This window comes from Centroberyx affinis, unplaced genomic scaffold (genome assembly GCF_046629955.1).
Source record: "Centroberyx affinis isolate AG114_WGS23_722 - 3 ecotype Tasmania unplaced genomic scaffold, CSIRO-AGI_Caff_v1 ptg005282l_1, whole genome shotgun sequence".
In the NCBI taxonomy this organism is placed as follows: domain Eukaryota; kingdom Metazoa; phylum Chordata; class Actinopteri; order Beryciformes; family Berycidae; genus Centroberyx; species Centroberyx affinis.
Genome location: NW_027282633.1, coordinates 58,058 through 80,643, shown reverse-complemented (window position 1 = coordinate 80,643; position 22,586 = coordinate 58,058). Strand labels below are relative to the sequence as shown.

General features: G+C 41.7%; 3 protein-coding genes across 3 annotated transcripts; 2 read left to right on the top strand and 1 right to left on the bottom strand.

The window, feature by feature from the left end:
- Positions 1-1,342: 1,342 nt before the first annotated feature.
- Positions 1,343-6,145, bottom strand: faap100 (FA core complex associated protein 100). Its single transcript, XM_071546466.1, has 8 exons — positions 5,990-6,145; positions 5,725-5,843; positions 4,114-5,072; positions 3,740-3,896; positions 2,692-3,628; positions 1,972-2,097; positions 1,739-1,831; positions 1,343-1,619 (listed from the first exon to the last, which is right to left on the bottom strand). The coding sequence occupies exons 1-8, from the start codon at positions 6,143-6,145 to the stop codon at positions 1,488-1,490; spliced, it is 2,679 nt and encodes an 892-aa protein (XP_071402567.1). The 3' UTR covers positions 1,343-1,487.
- A 509-nt stretch (positions 6,146-6,654) lies between these two features.
- birc5a (baculoviral IAP repeat containing 5a) lies at positions 6,655-10,249 on the top strand. The gene is made up of 4 exons (XM_071546465.1): positions 6,655-6,840; positions 7,125-7,234; positions 9,587-9,704; positions 9,944-10,249. The coding sequence occupies exons 1-4, from the start codon at positions 6,733-6,735 to the stop codon at positions 10,034-10,036; spliced, it is 429 nt and encodes a 142-aa protein (XP_071402566.1). The 5' UTR covers positions 6,655-6,732; the 3' UTR covers positions 10,037-10,249.
- An 874-nt stretch (positions 10,250-11,123) lies between these two features.
- On the top strand, positions 11,124-20,390 carry LOC139667076 (transmembrane protein 235-like). Its single transcript, XM_071546467.1, has 4 exons — positions 11,124-11,301; positions 11,460-11,525; positions 11,704-11,841; positions 20,161-20,390. The coding sequence occupies exons 1-4, from the start codon at positions 11,124-11,126 to the stop codon at positions 20,388-20,390; spliced, it is 612 nt and encodes a 203-aa protein (XP_071402568.1).
- Positions 20,391-22,586: the final 2,196 nt, after the last annotated feature.

Below are 22,586 nucleotides of genomic sequence, written 5' to 3'. Positions count from 1 at the left end.
CTTTTGTCTGTATCTTCTCGGCCATTTTGCCAATCCTGACAGGTATTATGTGAGTGACAGCGTGGCAACCAACTCAGTCAAAGTCTGTGTATTATGACAGAGGTGTGTAATGACTTACAGACAAAAGCTGACACTTGTCGCTCATCCAGTGAGCGCTCCAGTAAGTAAGAAATTGGGTGCCATTTGAGACAGACCTAGTCACCGTTATTGAGGTCACCTTTTAGCCAGGTCCAACTCATTAGCATGGTAGCATTGTCAGAGGATGCTTATTAGCAGATGATTGGGTTTCTAGCATGTAACCAACCCTACTATAATCACCCATAGTAACAGGAGTAGACCGTAACCAAGACCGGTGTGTACATGGTTGTAGTACTAATGGGCTCATTTACAGCCTGCTGCTTAGAAGTTGGTGAATTTTTCATTTGTCCCTCATCTTTCCAACAGTATTTCTTACTTGACTCTTTTATGAACATGGAAATAAAACTCAACTGACATGGCAAGTGGTGTTCTGTCTTAGAAATGTCTCATTGCTATCAGAACACTGGGGTTTTACATGTGATATGAAGGAGATAATTAGTCACACTATTGTAAGGATGCAATAGTGTGACCAAGATGAAAGTGTCACCTGGTGAATTCAATACCCTGCCTGATACTCTTATCCTTTGGATTACAGGTAGACAATACAGACTCAGAAGGTTATGGGACTTTTAGTTTGCACACCTAGAATTATAGGATGTATTCACAGGAATTTCCTCCTTTTTTTGGTCATCCTTAATCTAACTCCTGCAATCTGTTCATATTTCAATGCAAATCTCTGCAGTCCATTGTGTGCTGTTCTGGTTGTAAAGATGGCTCTTCCTATGTAGCAGTAATACCAGCATCTTGCATTAGTAAACTCAGTGGGAAACCAGAGTGCCTTTGCCCAGCTGTAAAGAGTGTGTTTTTTGCTATTTGGGCTATACGTTTATATGTATTTACACCGCCTCTTTACACGCACACTGTGCTGAATGCATTGGTTTGAATAGTGAACTTTCATTATGGAGCATGCTACTAACAAGAAAAAGGGTGAGGTGGGTGACACCAGGCATCATTAGCAGACCAGAGACAGCAGTGTGCTGCATGTGAACATGCACAACAGCAACGTCTAGTGGGTCCCATGGGAATAATGATAATGAGGGAGAAAATATAGAGTTCACAGAGATAGTTTAGGTTAGGTAGGAGAGTAGCACACTATGCAATACAATCAATATCTCATTTATATATCAGCAAACACACAAAGTCATACCACAAATTCTTTATTATGTGAAGTATCAAATGACAAATCATTATTTACAGTGCTGGAAAAGTATATTTAGGGCTGCATCCATCGAGTCTGCATCCAATATAAATTACTGTTGCCATGAACAGACATTATTTTTGCAGCAAAGTTAGATTATGTAACCCCAGAGCGAGGTGAAGTCAGGCTGCAGGCTCAGTTGAGAAACGTGTTAGATAATGAGGAGAGGATTTTGTCTGAGTTGTCGGTAGACACCGAGGAGAGACTGGGTCGTCTGCCCTCTGGACAAACCCACGCCAAAGGCCTCAGGGATCCGACTTTGCTGGATCTGGTGCAACAAGAGCTGATGGGAGAGGAGCAGGAAAAGAAAGAGGATATCCACTTAAAACCACTGAGTGCATCTGTTTTTACTGAGCTGGCTGACAGGCTGAAAAAGATATTAACAGACTGAATAGGTCTTACCTCAGCCTGCTGTAGTGCCTGTCTTAAACCCAATCTCTCCACTCTCATTGTGGAAGCAGCTTTCTCCTTCTCAGGAACCTTCTGCAACAGAGTCTGAGTCATGGGACAGAGCAGAAGATGAAAGGAGTTTCAAATTCTCGTTCTTAGAAACCTCTTCAGTGCTTGTCAAATTCATCCTCCTGTAGGTTTCTCTCTGAAAATAACAGAAAGGTTGGCAGTGAGTGTGTTTGTACCTGTACCCGGCGTAACACAGCATGGTGCAGCCCACACACAGCAGCCATGGACGAGCTCTCCACCAGGACCTCCACTGCAGCCAGGGGAACCTCATCCTTCCCAACGCTCTCCTCCCCTACATTCACCTGGAGAACACAGATGCAACACTGGCTTTCAACTCTCAGCTAATCTCTCTCAACAGAATGTGTGCTTTCAGTTGTTTAAATGGCGGGACGAGCATATTTTGACAGTCAAATGTTTTCTTGATTCACGATTGGGTGAGGCACTTAGAAGACTAGGCGGGGATTCAACATGGAAATGTGTTGGCTGTGTTCTGGTAAACATGGCTTATAAGAAAACATTAAAAACATTAAAACTGTTCCCAAAACCAGTCAGAAGGCATGCAAAAACCATGTTTCGCTTATTAATACCATAGACAGAGATGTTGGACCGATTTAAACATTGAAATTTAATGTAAGCTGGAAAGTTGCAACAGAACATGGTTGAAAATGTCAGCCATCAACTACATGTTTACCTTTTCTCTGTTGTTTTATGCTGGAATGAAACAGAAGCATCACACAGCGGAAACAGAAAGTTTTGCCGAGAGCTTCACCTGCTAGAGGACGATGCCCTCAAACCGAGATTGCTCTCGACTGGTCTCTGAGTGCTTCCATACACAAGACACAACGCGCAGGGTAAAACTTTATTTATACAATATTAACAGTAACGCTACCATATACCTCTTTGGCAGTCAGTTTGACTGTGTGTCCATCTGGACCTCGAGCATGGACCACTGAGCTGCCGTGGGCACTCTTGTCTCCTGGGGGTCCCATCTCACCTCCTGCAGGACCTTGGGACAGCAGCCAGTCCAGCAGAGAGACACACAGACTTGGAGGAGCCAGCTTTGGTCCCTGGGGGTCCAAATCTGGGGATTTCAACACCAGTGCAGCACTCAGCAGGTCTGATGACACCCTAACTCTTGCTGAGTACTGCTCTCGCTCAGGCCTTGAAGCACTCTCTCCCTCCCCGGTGCCAGTCCATCTGACCCGACGAGTGCTTAAAAAAGCTTGGATGCCATCCATGGTGCTCCCTGTGGACTGTGAGGTGGTATTTTTGTGGGAGGTTGTGGTTCTGTTCACCTGCAGGGCATCCAACCAATCAACTGTCAGTGTGTCCAAAGCCAAACTGACACAACTACCGTACAATCCCAGGAGTCTGGCCGCCTCCTCCTCTCCCAGCAGACTTTTCAGCGAGAAAATCAGTGAACAGCTCACTGTCATGGGGAAGCATGAGTCACCTGCAGCTGCAAGGGGCAAAGATACTTCTAACTTTTCCCCTGGATGGAGATTGTGGAATGGGAATGAGAAAGTTCTGGAGGAGCTTTCCCCTCCTGCAGTGAGAGAGTACGACAGAGGAAACACAGTGACGCTCAATGTCCAGCCTCGTTCCAGAACATAAGGACTAGCATTATCCAGGACACAAGTCAGGTTCAACGAGTCTTTTTGAAGCAATCTGCTCCAACTGGTCACAGCATGACATCTGATTGGCTTCTCCTGGATATGAGGCTGCTCTTCACAATTCCTACTGGCTAGCAGCAGGAAGCTGATGTTGAGCACCTGATTCAGGTGCCTGAGAATTTGGTTTTTGGATTTGATGGTGCTTTTCAACTCTGATGCTCTGAGGGAAAGGAAGTGAAAGCACATTCAGATCAGGTCATGTTAGCTATAATAAAGTTTTCAGGTGTTTTGTATTTCATTCACAACCAAGAGGAAATCAAGGTGAGTATACCTCTGACATACATCTCCGATAGCAGCCAGGAGGTCCCTGACACTCTGGCCCACCTGTGCTGAGGGGAGGCTGGGTAATCCTGTATCCTCTCTCCCCTTAGGCAGGGTAATCCTCTGGAGCCTCCCACTGGCAGAGAGCACAAGCAGCTGAAGTGCACCTGATGATCAGGCATCACAGCAATGTTTAAAGTCAGGAAAAAACACATGGTTTGGTCTGAAGTGCATATGAGAGGGTTTCCAGGGGCATGATGAGTTAGACTCAGCAAAAGAAAGGGAACACATATAGAGATGCAAACATACAAGACAGAAATCTTAATTTAACCAAAATGCAAAGGAACCATGTCACCACTTCCTCTGTGGTCCCAGTCTGGTTACCTGCAGCGTTGTGTGTAGCTCCAGCCAGGGCGACAACTCTGCAGACATTTAAACTGAGGGGGCTTTGCAGGACAGCAGTAACTGTCCTGCTGGTCGTCTCCTCACCGCGGCCCGCGGCCTCACCCCGTCCTGGGCCTGCTCTCTCTGCCGGTCCCCCTGGTAGATCCAGTACCAGCAGGTCTGAACCGGTGCTGTAGTAAAGACGGCGCTCATCCACACACCCACACACCACGGGTCCCGGCACGCACCCCTCCGTGAAACCAGCTACCTTGCCCCCTACATCCGGCCCGCCCTCGCCGGTCCTGATCAGCACCACCCTCCCCAGTCCGCCCACTGCCACCAAACACCGAGCCTCCCCCAGGCCCGTTTCCGTGACAGCAGATGCTCCGACGAACACGACTGGCTGCTCGAGGCTATGCAGGACTTGGACCCGCAACCCTGGGAGGAGACGCAGAGGGAGGAAGCACAGGCGACCGTCGGGCAGGCCGCAAAGGATTATGGGTGACCTGACGAGGGCCGCGTCAAGCCCAAACAGAAGCTTGAAGAGGAGTGGCTCGAGGCGAAAATGGCCGTCCCCAAGTGTTGCCTCTGATGATGAAGATAACATGGAGGAGGGAGAGGAAGATGGCGGTGGTTCGTCACTGGAGTGGACACAAATCAGCACAGGCTTCCTCCCAAGTCCGCTCTTCATCTTCTTCTCTTTGTCGTCATGTAAACTAACTGAAACCACTGGGAGACTGAGCTCAGAGAGCTTCTCATAGCTGCTGGATGTCGACTGTCTGGTGGCCGGTGTTTTGTACAGAGTGAACCGCCACAGTGTGTCTCTCTGGGAAAGGGTGAGGAGAACAGAGCCGACCAGGAGCAGAGAACACACTCCTTCCTCTCCAACAGCAAGACAGTCAGAAGAGATTTTCAGCTCAGCCGGGCTGGAGGAGACGTTAGCCGGGGAGCCGGGAACCCTGGAGGGGTGAAAGGTCACATTTACGTTAAGAGTCATTGTCTTTCTTCAGTGTTTAAATGGACTGAATGGATTTATTTGACAAATTTCAATTAAGAGCACATTGGCAGAAGATATACATGAACTAGAAAAGGTTAAATTTTCTAAATAAAATGTGTGCTTGCTTCAGTTTCATATAAAAAACAATAGCTTGCTTCAGTTTGAAAGGTTAAAAGTTAAAGCCTTTAAAGAGTGTAGATGTGTTTAGGATTTGATTACTCTAGAATTGTTATTATTACTATTTGATTATTATTGTAATTAGAATGAAATGGAATGAAAGCTGACATTTGTAAATACAATGAAATTAACGTTTCATGTTGTTTTACACCTGCAGTTGCTAGGTATTACTATATGACTATTATTATAATTAGAATGAAATGGAATGAAAGCTGACATTTGTAAATACAATGAAATTAAAGTCTCGTGTTTTATTGCACCTGCAGTTGCTAGGTAATTACTAGTGCTTGCTAGGGTGCTGCTAAGCGTTGCAAGGTGATTACTAATGGTTGCTAGGATGTTACTAGGCGGTTGCTAAGTGACTACTAATGGTTGCTAGGATGTTACTGGGTGGCTTCAATGGGGTTTACATCTGAACTGTACATTTTGGCTCATACCTGGACAGCAGATTTGGTAAGTTGACACCGTACACTCCACTCTCACAGGCTACATAGAGGAGCTGCTTATCATGACTGTGAACCAGGTCAGACACAGGACCGGGGAACTGAAGAGCAGCCTGCAACAAGAGGAAAAGCAAGGGAACTGTCTAACATTAGCAGCCATAGCAAAAGACGAGGCAAATCTATCTAACAACCTGTCCACAGCCCAGCTATAGTTCTGTCTGGTAAATCTACAGTGCAACGCCCCAGATAGTATACTTACAGTTAGTTTTCTCTGTTGAATATTGAAGACAACGATCTCGTCGCCACCTGGATACAGCAACACATCTGTCCCAAGAGTAAACACGACTTTCGATGTGCATGCTGCTGCCGAACAGCCAAAATCTGCCAAAGTCTCAACAGCACACCGTCCTTCCATAGCCACGACAGCGAAGAAGAAGAAACTGACGGGTCCGCATATGTAAACACACTTTTAACTGGTAAGGTCTGGGAATCCGTAGGGTTAATTAAAGGGTCGGATAGTGTCAGAAGAGTAAAGTTAGACGGGATAATCTTGAACCGGGTGTTGACACAGGATGCGAAGTTCCGCGCGTCTCGTTTTGGACCAATAGCCGTTAAGAACTACATTACCCATGAAACATTAACGGAACTTCGAGTCTGGACTCTGGAAGTCAAAACGGCTGCTGGGCTCAGGTGAAGGTACACGAGAGATTAAGGATTAAAATGGAACTATTCGCGTTTCTTTCAAAAACAGGTTTGGAAATAGAAATACAGATTTTTTTTTGTATAGCGATGATTTAGCGCTATGACTACATACTCCGGTACAGTAGGTGGCGGTATGCACCTTTGCGATACGCGAATAAAGGAGAAGAAGAAGAAACGGAAGGCCGGGGTTTCGTTAGCCAATCAGAACAGTCGAGGTGAACATCCGCCGAAATTTCAAAACGCTCTTAGCTCGGTAGTGGCGATTTAGTCTATTTACACTCTTTTTAAAGCTAAAATATCATGGACCCATTCAACGAAGAGGAAACAAAAATGTATTTTTACGAAAACAGACTGAAAACATACGTGGGATGGCCATTCGAGGAAGGCTGCAGTTGTACCCCGGAGAACGTGAGTAAACGTTTCAATCTTAACGCCAGACGTTAGCTAGCTAACGTTAATGTTAGCGAGGCTTGCTGCTTGCATGTAAAACAACAAAACAAATCAGTGTTCAGTTGAGAAAAACAAATGGTATTAAGTGGAAAACGTTACAACCATACCGAGGGTGTATCGGTTAATCAGAACTTCCCGCAGCGTTAACATTAGCTAAAGGTTTGAATGCTGTTTTGAAGTATTTAGCCACATGTAAAGTGTCTGTTGTTGATTTTGTCTGGATATGTGTCGTTTCACTGCAGATGGCCAAAGCTGGCTTCATCCACACGCCTTTAGAAAACAGTCCTGACATCGCCAAGTGTTTCTTCTGCCTCAAAGAGCTGGAGGGCTGGGAGCCGGAGGATGACCCAGAGTAAGACGACTGTTCAGTTACAGTAGGACATGGGTGTACCTTCATCTCATCTACAGATTAACTTTAACATGTCTTGCTAATCCAATTCTGAAGATTTTCTTTCTCTGGAGCCTATACTGAAAATATTGGATAAGATGAAAGGATCCAGTAGGGAAAACAGACACATAGAATATAAAATAAGTAATAAAACAATGAAACAAAGTAATAAAATAGGATGTCAAGCGTAGACTGTATTAGTAGGAAATATGGGGAGAAGAGGATAGAGTAATACCATGTATGGGTTAAGTTGTATACAGTTGTTACACACCAATGTTACTAGTAGGCACAATTTATTACTTGAATATGGATTAATAAATAAAAATTATGCTATATAAGTATGTATAAAATATTAGCAGAATATAGTACGGGAGATATGTGAACACTGGAGATTTAAATGTGAATACACAGTAATATTCATGTTGTGCAAATGTGCCTCATAACAAGTCTATAAAGAGCAGCCAAATACTTCATTCTTACTAAAAGCACAGCTATTTCTCTGGCCAGGATTCCTCTTTTGGCTGACTGGTAACTAGATGTTCAAGTTCCCATGTGGGAGAGCCACTGATAAATAAAAGGAAATAGTTGCATCCTCTGTTTGCTACTAAAGGGCAGCCTGAAGCCAGTTCATTAGTTTTTCAATTAGTATTCCTGTGCTCTCACAGTTATTCTGCTGTAGCTTGTTGCTGTCATACCAGAGGCTTTTTGGGTATGCAAATCCCAAAGAGCCTGAAGTGAGCTCCACTAATGTCACATTAGCATCCAGCACTGATGTCAGCTTCGCCAGTCAGAAGTCATGTAATAAGAGGAGAGTCAGTCTTGGCTAAAATGCGGCGTGGCAGCGAAAGCTGATTGATTATGGTCTACTGCTCAACTTTGAAACATGCTCGCCCTTTCTGATGCCCTGGAGAGTCCTGGGACATCAAGCAGAAAACCACCATAGTTCACAAAAAGAAAGAACAGTGCATACATTCATACAAAGATACTTGACATGCTGTTAACACCACCAGTACACATTTTCTTGTTATAAACCACATACACCAGTGGATTTGTGTGCACATGACTTTAGCTCCTACAGTTAGCCTTAAATAGACGTTGAAACAGCCCATATTCAGCTACGTTTTTAATTTCTAATTTAACTTATTCAGTCTTGTCAAGGAAATGGAAAATACGAAGTAGTAAATCGAAACAACCACTGCTTGGCTGACTGTGAATTTGGTCACTGGTTGACTATGTATCCAGAAAAAGGTGTATTATTTTTACACTTTTTACAAAATGCACTATAACTATTGTGATAAATTACCATGAGTTACCTTGCATCTGTTACATTTCCTACCGTTTTTAATAGAAGAGTAAAGTTTTGACAGAACTAAACTAAAGAACAGCCTTGTCAACACAAATTCATCAATATGCCTCAGCTCTCTGGTCCTCTCTCTGTCCTAGGATCAACACTATGATTGGTTTTGACCAATGTCATGTCTTACCCCCAAAACATGGCCATTTTGAGTCTTTGAATGTCACCAAACAAAACCTTGAAAGTAATTGAAAATGCCTTGAATTTGATGTCCACGTGAGTGTGGGAAGCCTGGGAGAGGTGGCAGACGTCTTTAGATGGAGGTCGAACGATGGCTTGTGGAAGGATTACTTCAATCACTACATACAAAACTCCTAACTTGAACATGCCACAACAGTGACATGGATTATGAGTAGGTTTACAGTAGAGTAAAATGACAGTATTACATAAACTGGGGTTCCCTCTGGTCGCTGAATTTCTAGACTGTCATGGAATGTGTATGAGAGTATTCTGGACAGGGAAAGTCAGGGAATTTGGTTAATTCCCTGGGGAATATCAGGAAATTTTACAAATGGATTGCATTACCAGCAATATACCAGAATGTATTTTACAACTTAGTTCACATATTTATTGCATTCAGCTTTCTCCACAGCAAGCCTGCCCAACTGTAGTGAAAACCAGACTGTTTACCCCTTCAGAACCTTTCTTGGCTGAAAAACAACATCAACAACCCAGGAAGTAATAAAAGTTTTATATCATGGAAGCACTCCTTTTTAGTCATGGAAAAGTCATGGAATTTTACATTAGGGCCATGGTGGAAATATTCCCACACTCAATTTCCCTTCAAACTTTGCCAGTGGTGTAGAAAAAGCACAGCAGCAGTACACACATTCTCTGGTTTGCGTGAAAAGATGACTACGCCTCCTATCTGTGCATACACACAATTTGCACAGCGCCCTTGGATTTGGCTCTTATCTGCACAGTCTAAGTTTGACTCCTCATGTCTTTCTCCTGTTTGCCAGAAAGGAGCACAAATCTCACTCCTCGTCCTGCCACTTCATCGCCCTGAAGAAGAGCGTGGAGGAGCTGACCGTGGAGGAATTCCTCAAACTGCAGAAGGAGAGACAGAAGTTTATCATCGTACGTGCTTCTGAGGACACCACAAATCATCATACTATCATATTATCAACATATTTGCGATTACTGGCTTACGTAATACACCATTTAATCAATTGAGTTAACTAATTTAAGTCACATTAAAGAACATGACTGCCAACAGCAAAACAGACGTCTAAATTGTCGTCCAATTTGTAACCGTCTGTGAGAACAAGAGACGCTGACAACTTATCTGATCCAAATATGTTTTCTTCCGCTCGCAGAACAAAAGCTGCAATGAAGCCATCACCAAGTTTGAGGAGGCTGCCAAACTGAGGAGAGCAGAAATAATCAAGACAGCCATGGATGAAGAGTGACAAGAGAGAAAAGACGGATGAATGAGAGATTGGGGGGGGGGGGGTTGAGTGAGAGATCAGTTGTGAGCAGTGACAGTTTCTCAATGATTTAATTTCCATTTTTCTTTTGTATGTCTTTGTCTCTGTTTATTATCTCTGTGATCTTTCAAGATTTATGTGTTGTAATGTGGGAAAAAGTCTTTATATCTGGTTTTTAATCATTAAACCTTTACTTTCAGATAAACTGTGTTGTGTTAATTATTGTATTTGTTGTATAGTTTTGCTTGGAAACTTCCTAATATGTAACAAATAGCTAGTGGTGTATTTGGTTATAACTGGGCGAAACCTATACACGCGCAAAATAGGTGATGCCCCTAATAATTTTGCGTGCTTTTAAATTATGACCGTGAAACAAAAGCCGGGATGGTGATACATTTGTCCATTTTTTTTTGTATGTAAAATCATGAAGAAATTTGATAAATAGCATTTTTTCTCTAAGCGGCAACAGGAAGGAGTGGATTGCAGATCCACAGTATTGTTCCTATACAAATTAGATAAACTGATAATCTGATATGTGAATTACAAGAGGTATGCACTGCAGTGTCTCATTTTCCCTGCTTATAAAGTGTATAACAGAGCGCAGCTGAAGCGCAACTCAGTTTATAGTCCGCTCTCATCTTTCATCATTATTTGCTCCCACCATGCCGTGCGTAAATTTGGCTTGTGCGTAAAACTGTGCGCCACCCGAATAAAAAGACGTCCCTCCCTGCCAGCAGCGGCTGTTCAGACTGGAGGCTGCTGTCATCCCGGTTCAGCTGTCGGAGTTTATTTATCCAGTTTAAGAGAAGTTAATTTATCTCCATCTCTTTTCTACAGGTTTCATTTTCTGCGGCGGTAAGGAAAGCTTTTGGATATCCTCGTTGCTTTTTCTTTTTTTTTTTTTTAAAGAAACGAACATGATCCCTCAATTGGTGAATTTCACTCTGAGATTATGGTGTTTTTAAAATCAGTGCGTCCCGTTGTAAGCGCATAAACGTTGGAGAGGCGAGTGGTCGGGTCAGCACCAGGGAATCGGCGCTACGCATGAGTAAACCATCACCTGTGCAGGATGAGGGTAACTTTTGGCTGGCTGGTGATCGCAGCGGGCATCTGCGGCTTACTGAGCTTCGCTTTACTGGCGGCTGCCATCGGGAGCGAGTACTGGTACATCATAGAGATGAACCCGCTGAACATGAGCGACTTTGAGGACCTGAGCTCCCACTCGGGACTGTGGAAAATAAACGAAGGTACCGATTTCTCATTTAAAATTTCAGATTTCAGTGCCTTTGCAACTCCATTCCATGCTGTTTTTAATAACCCAGTCAGTGATAGATGGTAGAATTGCAATTATATATATAGGCTATCTAATGTTCTCATTTTCATGTTTTTTTTTATTGCTATCCAGGTGGGAAGGTGTATGCTTTCACAGCTGACTACTCCAGCTACTCTGAGTCTGAGCTGCAAATGCTGAGTGAGTCTCTCCTGCCTCAGCTTTGATAAAACCATAACACACATTCTGCTAATGAAGTTTTATTGTCAAGACAGCCATAACTCCACAGACGCCCCATAATCCATCTGTGTGTGGGTGTGTGTGTGTCTGGGTGTGTGTGTGTGTGTGTGTGTGTGTGTGTCTGTCTTCTTCCACACAGACATGCACAGTGTGATTGTGGTGGTGCTTCCTCTCAGCCTGGTCCTGCTGGTGTTTGGCGGCATCTGCGGATTGGTCAGCTCCCTGGCTCGGAGCCCCGCCCTCCTCACCGGCACCGCCTGCTACTTCTTTGTCTGCAGTAAGTGAGGTTCAGTTCCTTCACTCAGGTTTATTCTCACTGTATCCATCACATCAGCTGCAGTGGGGGGCGAGTTCCAGGTTTAGAAGTCTAGAATTACCCAGATTTTTTTTGGTTTTTGAATGTGTTTTTTTTGTGCGTCCTCTGAGATATTTTTGCACCCATTCAAGACAGAGCCATGATACAAAAACCACAATGCCCAGTGGCGCTGTGGGACAAAGACGAATCAATGATCTGCACCCACCAGGGCTTCATCAGTACTGTCCACACAGGGTGTTGCAGTCCTCCAACTCGCACCAGCAGATGGAAAATTGTCCGCACTGCTGTAAAAATCTCAGTAAATCTTATCCATATCGTCTGATTTGCTCACCCAAAACATATGAGGCAAAAAAATATTGCAATTTACAGCACCGTTATTCCATATATCATGATGTAAGTATTGAAAAAGAGCTTGGTACGGAAATGTGGGAGGAAAATCTGGTTCCACTACTGAAGTTACCTCAGGCTCCCTCTGCAACTAAAATTTTATGGGATAGTTTAGTCTAGTGCTGAAACGATTAATCAATTAGTCATACGACAGAAAATGTATCAATAATAATTGTTTTAGTCATTTAACAAGTGAAAATACCAAACATTTGCTGGTTTCAGCTTCACAAATGCCAAGATTTGCTTGCTGTTTTTCCAATTCATATCTTTAAAAATGAATACTTTGGGGTTTTTTTGGCTGCTGGTCAGATCACTTTGGGCTCTGGTCACTTGTGACGGGCGTTTATCATTATTTTTGACATTATATAAACTAAACACTTCATTGATTTATCAAAAAAATAATCTATAGATTAATTGATAATGAAAATAATCATTAGTTGCAGCCCTAGCTTAGTTGTACAGTTAAAAAAATGGAAGTAAAGTGATCCAGAAAACTCTTGTAAAACACAATGACAAAATACATAGAAAGAACAGATGCAATTGCTGATTTGTTTAGATGACATTTTTTTTAAAGGTGCTGATAAAAAGGGCGATGGGGCGGCTGTGGCTCAGGAGGTAGAGCGGGTCGTCCACTAATCATAAGGTCGGTGGTTCGATCCCCGGCTCCTCCAGTCCGCATGTCAAAGTGTCCTTGGGCAAGATACTGAACCCCAAATTGCTCCCGATGGTTGCGCCAGCACCCTGCGTGGTAGCTTGCCGCCATCGGTGTATGAATGTGTGTGTGAATGGGTGAATGTAGGCATTGTAAAGCGCTTTGGATAAAAGCGCTATATAAATGCAGTCCATTTCCATTTACCATTTAAAAACATTGTTCCTCAGAACAAACAGTCACAAATTGATAACCAATCATATGGCAGAGCAGGCAGTGTGGCTGGTTACCTACCTATCCATACAAGAAATCTTTAATATACTGAAGGTATTGTGGAAGAAAGTGGAAAACACTAGAAAACCTTGGAAAGATGCAGTAACTGGAGTCATATTTCAGCTGTTTGGAGGCCACTCTGCACATATGGAGGGAGTATGGCGGTGATATGAGGCCATGTGGCTAATGGGAGCAGAGGAAGGCTCTTTACTGTATGTGCCGGGCCGTAACTGACCTCCGTTATAGTTATTGACCTCTGGTGGCCAAAGGGACTGAAGTGTGTTACAGCCGGCTCAATCCCTCAAGACGGGTGATTCTTTTGATTTGGCCATATTGGGTAAACAGGAGTGGATGGGCAGGTGTGTGAGTGTCTGAGTGTGTGTGTGTGTGTGTGTGTACTTTTGATTTTATTGCTGTAAGTGTTACAGAGATCCTCCTCAGAAATGCTTCATCCTCTACTCTATTGGATCGGTTATGAGAGTTTCTATCGGTCTGTGGGGAAGAACAACAGTGAAGTAAAATTGCTTCGGAAACCATTACAGCCCAGATTTGCCCTGCATCAGTCACACATAAGATTCTCCCCCCTTTTTCTCTAATTTCCTCTCTCTTGCTCTCTCACTCTCTCTCTCTCTATCTCTCTTTCTTTCTTTCTTTCTTTCTTTCTTTCTTTCTTTCTTTCCCAGAATCCCAACGTCTAATTTCAGATTGGTCGTGTGGGACAGCTGAGGGTAACAATGGTCCTGATCAGGCCGCTGAAAGGAATAAAAGAAAATTGCATAACGTAATTAGATTGAGTGTTTTGTTAGAGAAAGAGGAAAAAGGTCTTGTGGGGTTTTTTCCAGTCGTCTTGTCCCTCTCACTACTTCTCTTTTCCCCTTTACTTCATCGAGGGTTTAGAGCGAAAGGGGTGTAAGCGACCCTTTCCTAATTTTATAGCTGTGCAAAAACAAAACTTTAAATGATTGCATCTTTTTTTTTCTTCTTGAAAACATAACATCGGAACCATTCATACTTTTAAAGAGATTAATATTCTACAAAAATATATCAAGTGCAGTTGCGCCCTTTTAGCACCACATTAGGGTTTTCTGTTGAGTCTATTGGATTGTCCCTTTTATTTTAATCATCTTTATGAGTACAAATGCAGATAGAGCTCAACAGGAGCTTTCCGATGATATTTTTTTAATTTTTATTTTTATTATTTTAATTTTTCCTTTATTTAAACACGTAAGTCCCATTGAGATCGAGATCTCGTTTTCAAGAGAGACCTGTGTACACAACAACCAGAAAACAAAACAAACAAAATTCACGACAAGTTATTTCCAGACAATCCACATGCAGACAAAATAAGAAAACTAAGAAAAACAAGAGCAATCCCTATATAATGCATCACCCAGCAGCACCCTAAACGTCTCTCTGGAAACAAGTCAGTCCAATTTGACTAGCACTGAAACATAAAAGCAAAGACAAATACAGTGGTAGCTTGCCAGATAAGGCTTTGTAAATAAACAAAAGGCAGTGTTGATCTCTTCCAGTGGTAAGAGATGGCCATCCTACTTTCTCATAGAGAATACAATGATGTGTTCTAAGCATGTCACCGGTTATAAATCTAAGAGCACTGTGGTAAACAGTACCAAGAGGTTTGAGTGTCAGGGCCCCAGTGTGCATATAGATCACATCTGCATAATCAACACTGATACAAATTTTGCTTGTACAATCTGCATCCTACTACTCATTGTAAGGCATTGCTTATTTCTAAAAAAAAAAAAAAAGAAACCCAGTTTAAACTTTAGTTTCTTAGTCAGTTCATTGACATGGGTTTTAAAAGACAATTTTTCATCTAACCAGATACCTAGGTACTTGTAACACTTATGCACCTTATGAACTTGAACTAATGTTAAAATTCATAGGATTTTTTGTATGTGAACTGGTAAAGAGCATGTATTTCGTCTTATCTGGGTTAAGCACTAGCTTAAGTTTATTCAGGGCATTTTGATATATAATACTATATGATATTTTTTAGCCAGAGTGTCACTTCCATCCTTTTTGCACCAAACCATTATCTTCAGTCCATAATCAAAATCATCAAAGAAGAAGAACCGATGATGATGATGATGTATATGAAAAGTATCTTAATGGGAAGAGCAGGGACTGACATCACCATGGTACTGTAGGAGTTTCATTCCCACTGGGTTTTTCTGTGCTGGAAATGTATGTACTCATGGTTCTGTGAGGCACTCTGGATAAAAGTAGCATATGAAAAAGTAAAATTAGTATTAGCAAAATTAGTATATAAAATAAGTGGTATGCAGTGTATAAGTAGTGCATAAAAAGTACAAGTAGTACATAGAAAAAATCAAAGGAGAAATTTAAGAACTAGGCCTCTTTTCCATACAAAAGAATAAACAAAAATATATACAGATCTGGAGAATATTGCACTGGGTTCTGAGTTTTTTCAACACCGAAAAAGAAAACATTCATTATTGGTTGAATGATTTTCTAATTGATATGACAATTCCTGTTCAATTATGGCAAAATACACAAGATCTCCACTACTCTTGCATTTCTTGGGCGAGAACACATACATTGAAAGAGAAGAGTACTGTTAGTCCCGCCCTCCTCCCTCAGTTGGACAAGTTCCCGCCCCCAACACCTGTCACTCATCTTGATGAGCCGTCCGCCTTGAAACAGCATCTATCCTGAGGCTGAGGGAACCGACATCCTTAAAGCCTCCACAGGTGTTGCAGAGGCAGATGGTGAACGCAGCCAGTCTGCAATTTTATAAAAAGCAACAACTGATTGCGTTTACATGGACTTGAGTATCCCGGTTATGAGGCTCATCCCGGTTTTGATCATATTCGGGATATGGCGTTTACATGGAACACAGAGAAATCTGGTTATTCATATCCCCGTATACATGATAAATACTAGTATCCCGGTTACAGATGACTGCATGCTATTTGCGCAGGCGCCTGTGATGTTTACAACACAAACCGGCAATTTTGAAATCGTTAATCTGATATTCCTCTGTAACTGTTAACCTTAAATTAATTTGACTCGTTTTGTTTTGATGTTTGGTCAGGTAGTAATGTTTCTTTAGTATTTTCCACCGTGACCTGACTTGCTCCACTGTACGTGTTGGGAAACCGGCCTCCTGTAGTCTGTATACTACAGACTTGAATAGGTCAGCATTTCGATGCTTTCTCCCATCTAAACTGCCAAGTATATTTAATTCTTTCATCCCTGAAAGACAAGACTCTGTTTCCTCATCGCTCCAGAAGTGAGACGCTCTCGTTGCCGCCGCCATTGTTTGTGTTTTTCTGTTATGTCACTTGGCTGAAACTGGGATAAGATGCATACATGCAACAGTATCCCGGTTTCTTTCGGAGTACTCCAGCTAGCATAATCGGGTTTCTCAAAACCGGGATAAGGGCTTATCCGGGTTTCTGAAATCGGGATATGATGTTTACATGCGCAAACACAAAAACGGGATACTTCAAAAACCCGATCATAACCGGGGTACTCAAGTCCATGTAAACGCAGTCACTGATGTTCACCGTGTTTCTGAACCTGAGTCTTATCTGCTACAGGTCCGTCTTCGCTGTACGTTTTCTTACCTTATCTTTTCTACTATTGTTGTTGTTGCTATGACTTCAGCTCAGCACTGGCCACAGCTAATGGTACACGCCCCCAAACATCCAGAACAACACTGAAAAGAGGATTTAAGGGATTTAGGCATGAACACGCAGTCACAAACAGACCCAGACTGATCATATATCCTATTTATTTATTGTTATTTTAATATAAAAAAAAAAGTTGCATAACGTTGCTTTAAGGTTGAGCATCTGATTGAGTGTCTGTACTGCTGCCATGTGGGCCCTTGGGTGCTCTCCAGCCAGCAGCATATGACCTCCATAAAGAGGGCCTTGTGTTAGACAAACACTTAATAAACAAGGCCCTTTATAGTCTCCCTTTAAGCAGCAGCACATGGCAATGTGTGAAATGGAATAAAGGCTGGAATTAGATTGGAGCTGTCTCGTGAATTTGGTGACTGTGACTGTCCCGGGCCCCCGAGCACGGCACCGCATCCGTTTGATCATATTGTTTTTCCTTAATTTCTCTTCGCCCAGTTTATCATTCGGTCTGTTCTTACACTGACATTCCTACTTGATTCAGTTACATTCTCTAGTAAGTATCAGTTAAATAGCTTCTAATACTTGAGATTTACTGGAATTTGACTTCAGGCATGTTGTCTGTGTGTGTGTGTGTGTGTGTGTGTGTGTGTGTGTGTGTGTGTGTCAGTGTGCTTCTCGGTTTGAAACTCCCTTCGCTTAATTCCTTAAGTAAATAAAACCCTGACAGGAACAGGAGCTGTCGACTTTAACAGCTGAAGTGAGAGTGAGAGAGACACTTCTTGCGAGTTATTCTGGCGGGAAATGGGTATAAATATATTTATACCCATTTCCTGCCAAGAAGTTATTCTAAGAAGTTATTCTATACGATGATAAGTTTATACGTATAAACCTGGTAATTAGGATCGTCTGTTAATTGCTTTGTTTCCTCTATCTCTGTTTTATGCGACTACCTTCCTCACCAAGCGTCACGCTGCCTAATGGGTATGTGGCTGCGCTCCCTGCAGGGCTTTGTTCCGTTGCCTCTCATGCAGTTCATCTTCAGTGTAATTGATACCCATTCTTGATAAGGTTTCTTCTTAAATGAGTAAATTTACAAAATGATCTCAAGTTCAGAAACTCATTTACAACAACTTTAAAAAACAAAAGTGGAAGTACATGTGTGATTTGCATGACGCATGTAACCACTTATCATTGTTTTTTATTATTATAGTCATAATAATGATGGCAAAATCCCAACAGTGTCAGTCCCGATTGGCTTTTGTACCTTTGAAAAAAAGAGTGTAATTGTTGTAATTGTTAGGCTATAGTAACCATAGGAACAGATGCAGGGTTGGGTTAAAAATATATTCCAGTGCAGTTACGAGTTACTTCATCAAAGTTGGAATCAGTAAGGTAATCCAGTGGATTACTCAAACTCAGTAATGCATTCTGATTACTTTGAGATTACTTTGTCATGTTTAGGTATAAAGTAGGCCCAGTTATAAAGAAAAAGTGAAAAACAAACTTTCCTCTGTGCCACATTTTATGAAGACGAACACCTGCCACAGTTTAAATGGCTTTATGAGTTTCTTGCTTTCATTTTAAAGGTATTCCCAGAAGTAATCCTCTAATTTTTCATAAGTATCTGTAATCAGAATAGATTATTTTGTTAGGTAACATGGGAATAGTGTTATATATTTTTTTGTCTCTCTAATACATAACACTGTTGCATGATTCTTTTATGATTCTCATGTGTGTCTCTATGTGTGTAGATCTTTTCCTGCCCGTCTGTATGTCAGATCGTTCCTCCCCTGTCTGTCTGTGCCTGTCTCGCCGCTTTTCTACTGTTTACTGTGAACTGCGAGAAAATGAGCTACCAGAGGCAGCTTCCGCCAGGATGACACCCCGGGGTGTAATCGTGATCAAATGATTATTAGTCCCACCCTAGTTAGTCTCCCTGCTCCACTTGCATCCTCTTAGAAACTGTAGCAAGCCGCCAAAATTTAATGGGTTTCTAATAGCAACACAATGGAATTCTGAGAACTCAGACGTCTGTGTGTTTCTGTGTGTGTGTGTGTGTGTGTGTGTGTGTGTGTGTGTGGTCTAGCAGGTTATGTAAGCAGATAACACATGCGTCAGTGCATTTCCTGTTTCTTACGATTATCTGTGGCTACATGACAGTGGTTCTGTGACTATAATGGCTTGACGTTATCGTTGGTTTTATTGATGAGTGCTCAGGACCGCAGGCGAGTTTCCGCTTTATAATTGCTAAAGTATGATGCCAGCGCTGACAGAGTTCCCACGAGCCTTGAAAGTTTATGGATATGAGAAGAAAAAAAAGACACAAGGCCAAAAGGTTTTTGGAAAATGAATGGATGGCTTTGTAATCACTTGATGTTTGTTTGTTAAAATATAACACCCACATTCACCAACATACCTCAGCTGTCTCAACCTCCTGTCTCTTCAAGGCTTCACATCCTGAGGAGAAACCCTGTGATGGAGATTTGTCTCGATGCAACAGCACTTTAAAAAACGATTTCACCATGATTTGTTGACTTGACAAGATCACGAGGCAAAAATGAGGCTAATTTTGACCAACATCATGTCCGGCCGAGGAAGTCGCATGCTCTTTACCTCCTTAAGTGTTTGTTTTTAAATGAGGTCCATTGTTTCAGCAGAAATGCCTGATGAATGCCTGTTACATCTCCCAACATGCAACTTTGTGTCTTGAGCTTTGTTTTGTTTCCTTGTTCTTTTATTTTCACACTGTATTCCATCATTTGGTTTTGTGATTGATTGTCGATTAGTTAGATTTAGGCTGCTACGAAACCAAACCCCTTCATTTTATCCTGTCCTTCATTTCTCCATTACATAAACATTAATTATCCATTAAAAAAGTATCATACTTAGTATCATGTTTTTTTAAGGGATTTACTCATTGGTTGATTCATGGAGACACTAGTAATTAAGGGATTTTTTTTAATCCCTTTTGTGCATGGATTACAGGTTATTAATGAATTATTAATGGAAAGTTCTGATTGAATGTACTATATTTTTAATTATCTTAAATTCTCTTAAAGCCATTTTGATCTAAAGGCTTATGCTTAAATGCTTGAAGTTTGTTGATCCTATGTATGAATTTCTTTCCAAAGCGCCTTTCCATCAAGGCAAAGGGCGGCTACTTTAAAGAATCTGAAATATAAGATAGTTTTGATTTGTTTAACACTTTTTTGGTCACTGCATAATTCCATTTGTGTTATTTCATAGTTTTGATGTCTTTACTATTATTCTAAAATGTGGAAACTAGTAAAAAATAAAACGTTTGACTGGTAGTGTACACTGTCTCCTCTGTGCCCCCAGGCCTGCTGACTCTGTGCGGAGCGAGTCTGTACATCATCTACTCCTACCGCGCCCTGGCGGAGACGGAGCGGCTGGTGGGGGCGGAGGGCCTGGCCCACGTCCGCACCTCCTTCGGCTGGTCTCTGGGTCTGGCCTGGCTCTCCTACGGCCTGGAGCTCCTCACCGGCCTGCTGCTGCTCGCTGCCGCCCACATGAGCAGGCGGCAGCGGAGCAGGCCCGCCATGGCTTGACGCAAAGCGTGATTGAGCACGAGACGGGGGGGGGGGAAACTGGACTGTACTGAACTGTGTCTGAGCGTAGGGATTATGTGCTGTAAGGTATGTGGCTGCCGTCTGGCTCTGTGTGTGTTTAAGAACAGGAACAAGGTGGCAGATCCTGACTGGACTTCTTTAGGGCTTTGACAAACCACAAAAGTTGAAATTGAGTGGGAATCTCCTTTAAAGATGTATGGGACGGTTTTAAAGGCAAGGCAAGTTTATTTATATAGCACATTTCATACACAAAGGCAATTCAAAGTGCATGTATTTTTTAAATATGTGTCTATGGTCCTTAATGTTCTTCAAACAACTTTAAATTGGAGATTGAAAATTCTTCAGTGATGCAAGCTTGAATACTTGATGTGGCCGACTCATCTTCTGAAGTAAAATTGACTAATTACGCCCCCTTGTGGTGAGAAGTGGTGTTTCAAATCCACTGTCTGCATTTTACCATACTGTTTTTCATACTAATATTATTGTAACAGATAGTAACTTTAAATTACTTTATCTCTGTGCCAAACTAAGCTGATGTGTTTACATGTTCACATATCCCTTTATGTTAATCTTTATCTTCAGTTGGATTTCCTTCTATGTTTGTAACATTTGACCAATTACCTGTTTTGTCCCGTCATTGTTTATTATATTTAACATAAAAATGAACTTGATGTATAGTGTATTTGTTTGGTCTGAATGTAACAATAATGAAAGCTGTACTACCATAAGCAATTCCTAAAAGGTATTGTATATCCTATGAATGTTTTTCTATTGATGATGTGTAATATTGTCCTTTCCATGTGACTGTACCTTATCATTATGCTACTGCAGATCTTTCCCCTTTATTTTCCAAATCTTCATGATTGTTTCGCCTGTACTTTCAGTACTGTAGATGTCAGAAACTGCAGTATATGGGATGTGCAGTGCAGTAATTTCTCTCTCTGCTCTGAACCTGCAGAGAGTAAAGATACTGCATGTGGAAGCGTTCCTGTGACCAGACAGATGAAATGACAAGAGAAGCTTATTAAAAGCATGTATCAAAACTGGTCTCACCACTGCTGCTGCTGTGAAATGTTTTTTAATACGAAGTGAATAACGAACAGCTGTGGAGGAAAAGTAGCAGGAGACAGGAGTGAGCAGAGGGGCAGCGCTCCTTTATTACTTTTTTAATTTAGATTTTGTAGGCATCCAAAAGAAATGATCACGTAATTTGTAACAAGATACCTTTTTTGATAGAAGAAAAAAGCCCTTGTAGAGCTGCCTGAACCACTTGATGCTGTAGAAGAAGGCTGACAGACTGTTCAATGATGTAAAAACAGGCAGCTGATCATACTGATAGGACACAATAAAGCCTCTGCTTGGACCAGTGGGAAACACACAAAGGATTTATTTCCAAAATGCTCTACATTCATGAGGAAAAAATAGATCCCAGCCACTTCGAAAAATAGGTTAAAAAGCCTTTAATCTGTTTGGATATCCATCATGAAAAGTTCACAAACTGCACTCATTGGGCCGAAAGTTTTTTAAACTTTTCATAATGAATAGCCAAATAGAATAAAGGCTTTTTAACCCATTTTGGAGGGCCTCGGATGTTTCAGCTTTCTGCCATCATTAACATCAGAGGCTGAGATGCTTTCCAGCCTCCTATCTGTTTTTCATGATATATATCCATTTTGAAAAATAATTGCTTCCTGGAAACTTTTTTTAATAAATCTCTTAGTTTGGCTTTTAACTTCAGAAGTATTCTACAATAAAATGCACTTTTACAACATGTTTTTTCAGTGAAGGTGCCAGTTTTGTCACACATTTTGGAATGGGATATCAGACTTGAAGGGCAGATTATGATCTACACTGCATGTTCAAAAGATTAGAGATATCTTCCCCATATTGAGTTGCAGCCCCTTTTGCACATCTAAATTATCTCAAAGCTTAAAAATCCTTCTGTAACTCCTCTGATTCTCTTCATCTACATCTCCTCCTTTGTGATCGGTATAGATTTAATAAGGGAAATCAATAAGGGATATCAACCTTTACCTGGATTAATTTCATCAGTGTACTTCATTAAAGGAGAAGTGTCCCTAAGTATTTTGTATATTCAGTGTACTTTTTGTACTGTGTGTGCATCCATCATGCCCTCATATTATAAAAGGTGATCAAAATCTGGATTCAAGTTAA